Genomic DNA, 10,820 nt, shown 5'->3' with positions numbered 1-10,820 from the left:
AGCCCAACAACTATTTCTTTAACTTTTATACAATTTTCTACAAGTTATTTTATATTCATGCACAACGTTTGAATTTTTGCGCTTTAAGCTATCGGAGTGGCAGGGCTGCAAAACCATCGATATTTCGACAGTCACCATCGATTGATGCGGGGGGCGGGCTTGTTCGTATCAGCTGTTGTCCTGAAACCGCATTTTCGATATTATTTATAAAAATAAAAAACCATCAGACGGAGAGTTCCAGAAAAATAAAATTTTGAACATGCTGCGCTGCTACAATACAGGATGTGGGCAACTTTACGATGAAGCCACCAACAACAATGGTAAGGTTAAATTCTTAGAATTTAATTTAGTCGCAAGATTTTCAATTGACATTTTTCTGATTAGAATCGTGCCGGCATCATCCTGGCGATCCATTTTTTCATGACGCATACAAAGGATGGTCCTGTTGCAACAAAAAATCGGTGGACTTTACAGAGTTTTTGAACATCAAAGGTTGCACGCTTTCCGCTCATTCGAACATTAAGAAACCAGAGCCCGAGAAGCCAGCAATGGATAAAGAGACTGACATCAATGAGGTCATTGAGGTGCGTGCTCCAATTAGAGAAGGCTTGCCTCGGCCACCCATCGATACCATATTGACGGTGCTGCAGCCAACAGTGCCGGCTGCCGTGAAGGAAACTATAGACTCTCTAAAGATTAACCACCCGTCTACAACTACATCGTCGGATGATAGCTCAGTTTTATCTGTCGGTACAACCTGTAAAAATAGTGGATGCACATACACATACACAGGCACAAGTAGCGACTACGGCGAATGCAACTATCACCCAGGTGTTCCAATTTTCCACGAGGGCATGAAATTCTGGTCATGCTGCCAGAAGCGCACCTCAGACTTTGCTCAGTTTATGGCCCAGAAGGGTTGTGTGTACGGTCAGCACAAATGGGTAAACGATGTAAGTCCGTTGCAAATATAATAATCAATCGAATTAACTCATTCTTCATTTTCAGAACGAAGATAAAAAGATTGTCCAATGTCGCCATGATTGGCATCAGACCGCTACAAATGTGGTGGTCACTATTTATGCCAAGAAATATCACTATGCCCAGAGCATAGTAGAGGTAAATCCCATAAGGCTCCATGTTATCCTTGTTTTTCCCGAACAGGAGAATGCTAAATTCAACTTGGACTTGGAGTTGCGTGGGGTAAGGTCTTCATCGAAATAAAGTATTTGTGGGATCCATTTCAATGATTGTATTTCAGATTATTAACGTCGACAAAGCCTCAGTTTATATGTACGGCACTAAAATTGAAATAACTCTTCCCAAAAAAGAGCCAGGCACTTGGACCAAGTTGAATTTTCCACGTGACTCTTTACCGGCAGCGCAGAAATCCTCTGATGTCAACACCAAAGAGTTGCAAAAGGATAATCAAGAGTCAGACGAAGAGTTCTTTGATCTCGATGACATCGAGTCTGTGGCCACACATGGAATCAAGTTGTCCGAGATGAGCCTGCAAAATCCCAATGGCTTGGATTAAATTAATAACACGTTTTGTATTCAAATTTTTTGTATAATAAAAAAAGTACGCGAATATGCCTTGAATTATTTTATGCTTTTCTTCTTTAATCATCCGCTCCTGGCACCCAATCCTCATCATCATCCTCGTCGTCATCGTCCAATTCTAGTTCACCAATATTCTGGAAGAGCGTTTCATCGATTTTAACATTCTCAATATTCTCGCCAGCCTCCAGCAAATATTTAATATCTGATTCGTTCAGTGTGTTGTCCCGTAGGAAGAGTTCTCGGCCAGTTAGCTTTTTGCAATCGTTGTTTTTCTCTCGTTTGGCTGCTATGCCAGTAGTCTCCTCGAAGTCCTGCTTCCATTTCATAAATGTCTCGACTGTCACCCGAGTGCCCTCAAATTTCTTACGTTCCGCTTCTTCTACTTCTTGCAGTTTACGTACACGCGTCTCTTCCAAATCTCTTTTGTGATCATCCCAGCGTTCATTGAGCCACTCTTGACCACTACTTACCAATGAGAAGATCATCTCCATACCAAGGTTTTCTTCAATTGTCTTGTGCAAATGTTCCAACAGTCGTGTTTCAAATGAATCTTCAAAATTCTCAGCATCCTCGATTTCCACCTCAGGTGCTCCATCGGGATAGGTTGCTGTATAGGTAAAAACTAATTTGCAGGCCAGTCCATTATCATTCTCTTCCGAATTGTACTCCTCGGTCGCTATGGGGATTTGGAATTTATGGAAAGGCTCTGTTCCCAAAACTGATGACAAGAGAAATCACGGGTTTGGATCACACATCGTATATATGCCTCTACCGCCTTTTTCTACTTACTTTCCATTTCACCGCAGTAAATGGAATCCAGAGCTTCTATCTCATTGGTTTGGTCCTCTTTATAATTCCTACTCATTTTGTTTAATATTATTATTATTTCGGCTTCTTTCCTGCTTTTTGCCACTAATAATTTCGCCCTTTCACAACACTTGCGAGTTCGCCCAGCCGCATGGAATAAAGTAACTATCGATTCACCTGCTACTGAGTAAGTATCGATACTTTTCCCGATAGCAAATCAAGCTGCAATCTTAAAACTTGAAAGAAAATTGACAATGATATTAATTTTTATATTTCACTTAAACACAAGAGATTTAACAGCTTAGTTCTATTTATAAAGTGACCAAGATGTAACAGAGCATATTTACATTGGTAACAGCAAAAAAGGTTCCTTTAACGTTCTGGGGGTTCCAATCTAAAAATATATTAAGTAGTTTAATAACTAGAAATCAAATTTAACAGAATAACATACTTGTGGACCCTAATAAAGTTGCTTGCTTCCACTTCGGTATCTTGAGGTGTCAAAAAGCAATACTGTCGCTTTTTATGATCCATACCTTCATTAATGAGAATTTGGGTGATAAATTTTCGATTGACTTCATCCTGTTAATGAATCGAAACTCAAATTTATACATATATGCCAACAGAGGGAAATTTAACCTTATAGCTTACAGTGAAAACATCATATTCGTCCAGAAAGTAAAATGGATGCTCCGATGTGCTCCAAAGACCCTTTAACAATGAAACGGTTGTGAAAGACCGCTCTCCTCCCGAAAGGCTCCTAGTATTTGAAGTTTCATTGCCGCTCGGTGGATACACATTAATGTCCCATATCTTATCCCTATAATTACTGTTGAAACTGACCCGGAAGTTGCGCAAACCAAGTGCAACCTGCGAGAATATATATACAAATTAATGTTGAAACAATTGCACAATGACACAGTCGAGTATTTCAATGCGCGATCTTATACTCACCTCAAACTGAAACTGGACCATTGTAAAATAATGATGCCGCGACTTTTGAAATAATTGAGCACGTTCGTGATAAGCCATGCGTAGTTTTTTAACAACAGACTCAATAATACGAAATTCCTTTTCCTGAACGCTTAATTTGGTGCGCAGCTCGGCAACATCGTTTTCCACCTGTTCAATACTGTATGTAGATTTCTCCAATTGTTTTATTCTAGATTTATAGCTTCCAATTTCATCCCGTATTTGTTCTTCCGTTTGATTTGTACTAATAAAATCTCCCAACTTTTCAGCCTCTTCTCTTGCCTTCAATAAATCGCATTCCATGGCTTTCTGCTTACTAATAAACTCTCGCTCCAATTCGAGTGTTTTCTTCAAATTACGAGAATTCTCTTCAAAATGAAGATCAAGACTACGTATTTTTGATTCCAGATTGCTCGATTCCTCCTCCACTGCAGTTACTTGGTCAGTTATCTGAGTTAGTATTTTAGCCTCATCAGATTGTGATGTAACGGCTTTAGTTATTTTCTTCTGAACTTCCATCAATTTTTTCTGCAGTTCTTCACGTTCCTTTTGTACGCTTTGGATTTTTTCAGTGGAATCGGCTAAACTAGTTTTAAGGCGATCATATTCTGGTAGCTCCTGATACTCATAGTTTTCAATGTCTATAATTTTCTGCATGGCTTTCTCGTTTTCTTTATAATATCGCTCGATTATTGACTTCTTCATCTGGATATCGCTAATAGCTCTCTCCAATTTCTGCCTGGCTTGTTCATAGTTGGCCTCCAGCGGAGCCTCGCGTTCTTGCAAACTACGCAGATCATTTTGTAACTGCCTAATGCGATCATGAACATCCACTTGAATATACCGCGCTGGTATACTACGTTTGGAGTAGACGCCATAGTTCGGTGATGGAGTATATTCAAGTCCAAGGTTTGGTACAACGACTCGACATAAATTGGGTGGAACATTCTCCGACTCCGATGTCAAGAATTCCGCAGTTGCTTTCGACTCTGTTACCAGAACAGTCTCGATTCGAAACATATCAATTAGGTAGTTCATAACGACTGGATCTTCGCAGCTAAGGAAGAAAACCGAATCATTTTTGAAAATAAATTTTAAACTGTTTAACCTTCTTACCAGATTTCATCAATTAGTACTGTGGTATTTGCTGTCGTACGCACTTTATGTTTAGATATATTGTAGGCCCGATCACTAAATGGAGTTTTATAAATGGGGGGGAATATTGCCTCCAGGATATATCTGATGCAACAGGACTCTTAATGATTGAAGATCTTTGTCTGAATTAACGATATATCCATTAAGACATGACCGTAATTCATTTTCAACCAGCTCGCGGTACTTGGGATTTGGAACAGTGATATATTGGCCAACGGGACCTCGTGGCATATAACATTTATTTGGGCCGCTATACTGAACACGTAGTTTATTGACCACATGCATTGCTTGTTCGCCGTAGACCGACAGTTTATTGGTTTGGTTTCGGGTCAAGGATTTAATTTCCAGTTGAAAGGTCTCTGTGCAAAAAAATAAGTTATGCTTTGGAAATTATATAAAAATAATTGAGCGGATTACGTTTGGTTCCTTGCAATTTGTTATGCTCATTTCTCAGCTCCTCCACGTGCTCCTTTAGGGCAGAAATTTGTTCCTTTATTTCCAATTGTTCGTCCCGTACTTTGGTAAGTAATTCATCATTTTTTCTCATTTCCGTTTTGAGGGTCGTCAACGTGTTGGCATGGTCTTCCTTTAGTTGGTTTACTTTTGTGTAGTCGGCATGATAATTTTCCACATACTTTTGGCAGGCTTGGAGAGAATGTTCCTCTTCTTTAATCCGTTGCTCCGAATTCTTTATTTGGTCTTTGAGCCTCATAGCCTCTAACGCCTTCTCTTCAACTATTTGCCTAGATGACCTTACTTTAGCCTCCTGGGCCTTATAAGCATCCATTATACGATTTTTGGTAGCCTCGAGCTCGCTTGTTATAATAAAAATGAGACTTGTAATAATAACAAATGATTGCCCAATATTAATCTATAGTATACCTGAGTTGCTGGGAGAAAGCTGTTTGAGTGCTCTCTTTATTGGAAGTATTTTTGTCTAGAACTGTTTTTTTTGCTTGAATTAGCGAAAGAGATTTCTCAAATTTCGCTAACTCCTCTTGAAACCGTGTAACTGATTTCCAAGCTAATGTTGCTTTAGCTTCTGTCAACTTAATCTGGTAAGAAAATATATATTACAGTGAAGTAATAATAAATGTGCACGTTTCTACCTTAAAATCTTCTTTGTTCTGCAATGCAGTAAGTTTCTCCTCTTCCACTTCTAACTGGGTTTTCAAATGATTTCGTTTCTGTTGAAATGACAATCGTTTAAAAGGCACAACCAATTTAGAATATTGAGAATATTGAATACATACCAGTTCTTGATTTTCAAGCTCCTTATTGAAAGTACATCGCTGCTTGTGACATTCGGCTAAACTCAGGGCACAGTTGTCCAGTTGCGTGGCCTTCATAACTAATCTGTAGTTCGAAGATGGCTCAAGCCTGTTGAAATAAAAATATGCGTTTTTTTGGTTACACCTTAAGCAATGGAAGTTAACTCACGTTTTCAAAAATTCTCGTGCAGCATCCTGATTGAGGAGGAAAATTGGATTCTCCGCATAAATGCCAAACCGAAGAAGCATCCTTCGTATTTCATCCAATTTTTTAGAGACACTCTTGCCATGGGCATCCTTTATATCATATGTAGACGAGGACTGCCGAATGTGGCGTACTACAGTGATATGTGGACCATAAATGTCCGGTTTGAACCGACAGCTACCCATATTGGACAAGGTTATCTCAATGCTGGCACTAGTTTCTCCGTTTCTAATCAATTCTGAAATAAAACCGAAATTGTAATGATTGAAGCTGTTGAAATCCCTATGGATTAGCTTACTTTGTATGGTACTGGCGCGATTCGTGGCGCGAGCGTTGCTGGTTAGACCCAATGCCAGCGCTGTAATAACTGCGCTTTTGCCGCTACATTAATTATAATAAGACTTGTCAATTTATGCCATAAACTTTGTAATTGTTTTTTACTTACCTCCCGTTGCTACCCACTAAAAAGTTAATGTTTGGCCCAAAACTCAGGAAGAAATTAGAGTGGCACATAAAGTTGGTTAGACGCATTGAGATAACTTTTCCGCATCGGTCAAAACCCCCACTTGGAAGTGTGGGTTCATACTGGAATGACCATAAAAGTGTTATTTCACAAACAAGAGATTATGTTTAAAGCTTTAGCTTACCAAAAGAGATGCAGATCTAGACGAGGCATTCCTTTGACTTGTGGAAGATGAATGTTGTGAAGTTGAAGGTTCATCGCACAATATCTCCGAATCTTGATCGCGTCTAGCTCTTTTCTTCCTTGGGGCCGACATATTAGTATCATCGTCCGATGATGGCTTACTTCGATTCCGACTTCGTTGCATTTATTAATTGCGCGGGACTAACTTACCGACCGCATCAACAAGCTACGACTTTAGTTATATTATGAATGGTCACACTAATAGTGGCTTTAGGTCACACTGTGTTTAAAAAACGGCCACACTGGTTTTTAAAAAAGCGGTCACACTGTTTATAAAACACGGCCACACAAAAAGTATTAGTAACAATACTAACCGTAATTCGGAAACTACAAATTCAAATTTCTTGAATTTTGAATAATTCTGAAGTTATGTATATCAAAGCCGTTTCAGGCCTGAGTTACTTAGTTTAACTCATTGCTGTAACTTGTTGCGAATTTCGCGACAAAGTTCATGATTTTACAATCCTGATTCGTAATGTGCCGTCCCTGGTATTCTACATTCCATAACAGATGGCTATGAAAAGAATATGGTTACACCGTTTTTCCACACTTATTGTCGTGGGAAGCTTTAAAAAGCAAGAAACTGGGAATTCCCACGGTATAACATTATTTCGCCATGTCGGACTCGGATGATGATTGGTTTTCAAAGGACCCGGAGAAAATTGAGCAAAACGTGCAGGAGCATGTTAAGCGGCAACGACAGGATGAAACTGAACACATTAAAATCCGCGATGAGGATAAAAGTAAACATAAAATGAACCAATGTGGTTTTCTTTTTAATAAATCCATAACACATTTCAGTGGATAACTATCTGAAGCAGCTCAGCTTGGACGCTTCTGCCGCTGATCTGGGATGTGGCATTAAGTCCACTGACCGTTTTACTACAGGGGAATTTGGAGTCGCTCTGAAAAAGCCGCCCATCGACATATTTCTATATTTTATGTCAGAGGGTAGAGATTTGTTTTCAAATCAACTGAATGCTAATGATTCGCACAAGCGTCTCTTGCAGTTGGTGGCAATTTTTAAAAGCCTTTGTCAATTGGAGCTAGGAGGCTTCGATGAGCAATTCTTGCGAGAATTTACCCAACAGACTGTGCTAATGGATATGTTCAAGCGCTATGTACTACGGCTTCTAACGAATTCCCCGAAGGCCAAATGGAATCCTGACTGTGAGCCGCTGTTGAATGACATGAAATGGCTAATGATTCGTGCCCATAAGTTGGGAGTGCTTCGTAACTACGATGTTGTGGATTTATTCAAAAAGTTAATTGCGGAGTGTGCAATGCCCCAGGACTTCAAGAATGATTTTGCTAGACAATTAAATGAATTTGATGCTGTTTTTGGCAATGCCAAAGATGATATCTATCCTACACTAGACAAATTACTATGCTCCACTGTGGATGTCGAAAAAGAGAGAGTAAATCGTGTTCCAAGTCTAAATGATGTGCACAAGTATATAAATAAGCAACGACAGACTTTATGCGACGATTTTACAATACCTTTATGGGAATTTGTCCAACGGTTGAGAGGCAAAAGTGATATCAATGCCCTAGAACAGCAGGGCCTCCTGTGGAACACTCGACTGAAAGAAAATACAGAATTTGCTAAGGCTCTGCGTCACAGTTTGATTTTTGTCGATCTTAGACCCAATGAGAATGATAAATCAAAGAAATTAACAATAATAGAACAGGAGTTTGTTAATAATATAAAAACGGGATCTCTGCTTTGCTTTACCACTGGCTATGAGTTTGAAAATTTACTGCTGGCCAGTGTTACCTACACAGATCCGGAACAGCTAAGACAAGGCTATGTAAGATGTTTAAGATGCAGCGCAATGGTTACTCTATATGTTTTATATATCAAATATTCTTTGCAGCTAAGTGTGGAAATAATCAAACAGCATAATATTGGAAATATATATGGCAAGCAGCTGCATATGTTTCAAACTCCGGTGTTTTTTGAGCCCTACTTGCGGGTTCATAATTATCTTAGCACGTGCAGTGCACATAACTTTCCCATGTGTCGGTATATTGTGGATGGAGTGGTAAATATTATTTGTACATACATATACTCAGACTTTAATTTATTGATTTTGCTTTTATAGTTGGAGACTCAGTCCCCCGCGTATCTTAAAGGCCAATTATTAGAGGTGGATCGCAAACTATTCAAGGAACTGCCCCTTAATGAAATGCAAAAAAAGGCAATTCAATCAGTACTAACCAATGAGTTTTGTTTAATCCAGGGCCCACCTGGAACTGGTAAAACCCATGTTTCTGTTCAACTAGTCAAAGCTCTCATTCAGAATTCCAAGCAGCTCAAAACTGGCCCAATAATAGTGCTTACCTACACCAATGAATCATTGGACAAGTTTCTAATTAATGTAGCCAAATATACTGACGAAATAATCCGCTTTGGCAGCCAGTCACGGGATCCGGCAATAGCCAAATTTAATGTGCGCACCATGGTGGATCCGGAATTGGTCCCACCGCGATTGAAGCATGTGTGGTGGCTCATTAGCTGTGAATATAAGGAACAGTTCGAGCATCTGCAAAAACTGCACAATAATTTCGATGGCAGCGAGCCGAGCTATCAAACAATTTTAAAAGAACAGCTAAAGTTGCAGAAGTTGTCTGCAAAATTAAACACTCTGCAGGTAATCTTTCAGTACTATTTGGCCCGAGACAAAGATCTGCTGGCAATGACCACAACGTGCGCTGCTCGTTTGAATTTCTTATTCCGCTTACTTCAATCCAAATGCGTCTTGTTCGAAGAAGCTGCCGAAATACAAGAGGCTCACATTTTGGCCTGTCTCACACCATTTACCGAGCATGTCATTCAAATCGGGGATCACAAGCAGCTGCAACCTTTCACTGGCTCTAATAAGCATCAGCAAATCTCTATGTTTGAACGACTCATTAAGGGTGGCTTTCCGGCAACTGTGCTCAATATGCAATATCGAATGCGTCCGAATATTGCCCAAATATTGGTGCCCAGTTTCTATGATGAGCTTTTTAATGCAGCTAATGTAGAGGCATACGAGGAGATTAGATGCCTGACTAAAAATTTGTTTTTTCTGCAGCATAATCAACCCGAACACCAACTGTCCGACATGTCTATTGAGAATGAGTATGAGGCCGCAGAGTTGGTCAAACTAACCGAGTTTTTAATTAAAAGGGGTAAATATAAGCCCATCGATATAGTCATACTATCGCCTTACAATGCCCAAGTAGACCGCATCAAGAGAACTGTGAGTAAACGAGAAATAACATTTTCAATCTTCATTTCTAATTTCTATTCCTAACCTTACAGCTGCCAAAATCTCTTCGATCTGAAATTAAAGTCTCCAGCGTGGACAGCTACCAAGGCCTTGAATGCAACATTGTGCTATTATCATTGGTGCGCAGTAATTCTAATGGACAGATTGGTTTCTTGCGCCAGCCAAATCGTGTATGTGTTGCTCTATCCAGAGCACGATGGGGCCTCTATATAGTCGGAGATATAGAAACTCTGCAGCGAGGCAATCGTGAACTCTGGGGAAGAATTTGCCAGCAACTAAACGAGGGCAACGCAATTGGTGAAAAATTTCCTAAGCAAACGAACTTTGAAAATGTAAAAATATAGATTATACTGTGTTTTCTTTATATGTATTTCTTGTTTTTTATTTATATAGAGATGAGTTCGCTAAACGAAGATTGCTTGCCTATGTACGTGCACGCCTCGTATGATCAGATCAATTGGTTTTTGGATGTAAATAAAACGTTCTTTACACTGAATATTGAACAAGCGCTATTGGTGCGGGATTGAAACAGTTCCATTATTGATATTTCTTTTTTTTAGCTTTCTTTGAAGTGTTTGTCTAATACTAACAGAATTATTTTTGTTAGGTTTTGATGCCAAGTGTGATATTTTTTTTACAAGACTTAAGCATATTAACAATATTTAGACCTTGATATACACACATGATGTGACATATACATATATACACATTTTTTAATATATATATATATATATATATATATATAATTTATGAATGAAACTATAAGTCGAATGAATTATAATGTTTTTGATCAATATTTCATATTGCATCTACTTAAAGAATATCTCTAAGATTTCTTTCAGATTGTTTTTTTTTTTTTTTTT

At 38.9% G+C, this 10,820-nt stretch overlaps 4 protein-coding genes across 7 annotated transcripts; 2 read left to right on the top strand and 2 right to left on the bottom strand.

Moving 5' to 3' along the window:
• The first annotated feature begins 163 nt into the window (after positions 1-163).
• On the top strand, positions 164-1,602 carry mora (CHORD-like protein). Its single transcript, XM_068299534.1, has 4 exons — positions 164-320; positions 385-953; positions 1,009-1,203; positions 1,262-1,602. The coding sequence occupies exons 1-4, from the start codon at positions 260-262 to the stop codon at positions 1,535-1,537; spliced, it is 1,101 nt and encodes a 366-aa protein (XP_068155635.1). The 5' UTR covers positions 164-259; the 3' UTR covers positions 1,538-1,602.
• LOC137584242 (RWD domain-containing protein 1) lies at positions 1,550-2,513 on the bottom strand. Its single transcript, XM_068299535.1, has 2 exons — positions 2,353-2,513; positions 1,550-2,281 (listed from the first exon to the last, which is right to left on the bottom strand). Exons 1-2 carry the CDS (start codon positions 2,426-2,428, stop codon positions 1,623-1,625), a joined length of 735 nt encoding a protein of 244 aa, XP_068155636.1. The 5' UTR covers positions 2,429-2,513; the 3' UTR covers positions 1,550-1,622.
• A 105-nt stretch (positions 2,514-2,618) lies between these two features.
• On the bottom strand, positions 2,619-6,903 carry SMC6 (Structural maintenance of chromosomes 6). Its single transcript, XM_068299533.1, is given in 14 exon segments — positions 2,619-2,764; positions 2,822-2,952; positions 3,022-3,240; positions 3,325-4,399; positions 4,459-4,559; positions 4,561-4,856; positions 4,915-5,312; positions 5,380-5,552; positions 5,607-5,684; positions 5,751-5,877; positions 5,938-6,211; positions 6,272-6,354; positions 6,419-6,558; positions 6,621-6,903. Coding segments are annotated over 14 exon segments (3,300 nt in total). The 5' UTR covers positions 6,804-6,903; the 3' UTR covers positions 2,619-2,742.
• A 327-nt stretch (positions 6,904-7,230) lies between these two features.
• On the top strand, positions 7,231-10,486 carry LOC137585874 (NFX1-type zinc finger-containing protein 1). 4 transcript variants are annotated; one of them, XM_068301883.1, is made up of 6 exons: positions 7,231-7,422; positions 7,481-8,490; positions 8,557-8,724; positions 8,785-9,927; positions 9,990-10,289; positions 10,351-10,486. In XM_068301883.1, exons 1-6 carry the CDS (start codon positions 7,296-7,298, stop codon positions 10,354-10,356), a joined length of 2,754 nt encoding a protein of 917 aa, XP_068157984.1. In that variant the 5' UTR covers positions 7,231-7,295; the 3' UTR covers positions 10,357-10,486. The 4 variants fall into 4 exon arrangements, with proteins under 4 accessions (XP_068157984.1, XP_068157985.1, XP_068157983.1 ...); XM_068301884.1 differs by lacking the exon at positions 10,351-10,486 and having other exon boundaries at positions 8,785-9,333; positions 9,760-9,927; positions 9,990-10,327; XM_068301882.1 differs by lacking the exon at positions 10,351-10,486 and having other exon boundaries at positions 9,990-10,327.
• Positions 10,487-10,820: the final 334 nt, after the last annotated feature.

Source organism: Drosophila tropicalis, unplaced genomic scaffold (genome assembly GCF_018151085.1).
Source record: "Drosophila tropicalis isolate 14030-0801.00 unplaced genomic scaffold, ASM1815108v1 contig_878, whole genome shotgun sequence".
In the NCBI taxonomy this organism is placed as follows: Eukaryota; Metazoa; Arthropoda; class Insecta; order Diptera; family Drosophilidae; genus Drosophila; species Drosophila tropicalis.
This window is presented reverse-complemented; position numbering and strand designations above follow the sequence as displayed.

Excerpts from the sequence above, each read along its gene's own strand:
- mora (XM_068299534.1), top strand. The coding sequence starts at position 260 with ATGCTGCGCTGCTACAATACAGGATGTGGGCAACTTTACGATGAAGCC. Across the intron at positions 954-1,008 it reads AGCACAAATGGGTAAACGAT|AACGAAGATAAAAAGATTGT; the intron begins GTAAGTCCGTTG and ends CTTCATTTTCAG. Across the intron at positions 1,204-1,261 it reads TGGACTTGGAGTTGCGTGGG|ATTATTAACGTCGACAAAGC; the intron begins GTAAGGTCTTCA and ends ATTGTATTTCAG.
- LOC137585874 (XM_068301882.1), top strand. The coding sequence starts at position 7,296 with ATGTCGGACTCGGATGATGATTGGTTTTCAAAGGACCCGGAGAAAATT. Across the intron at positions 7,423-7,480 it reads AATCCGCGATGAGGATAAAA|TGGATAACTATCTGAAGCAG; the intron begins GTAAACATAAAA and ends AACACATTTCAG. Across the intron at positions 8,725-8,784 it reads GGTATATTGTGGATGGAGTG|TTGGAGACTCAGTCCCCCGC; the intron begins GTAAATATTATT and ends TTGCTTTTATAG.
- LOC137584242 (XM_068299535.1), bottom strand. The coding sequence starts at position 2,428 with ATGAGTAGGAATTATAAAGAGGACCAAACCAATGAGATAGAAGCTCTG. Across the intron at positions 2,282-2,352 it reads TTACTGCGGTGAAATGGAAA|TTTTGGGAACAGAGCCTTTC; the intron begins GTAAGTAGAAAA and ends TCTTGTCATCAG.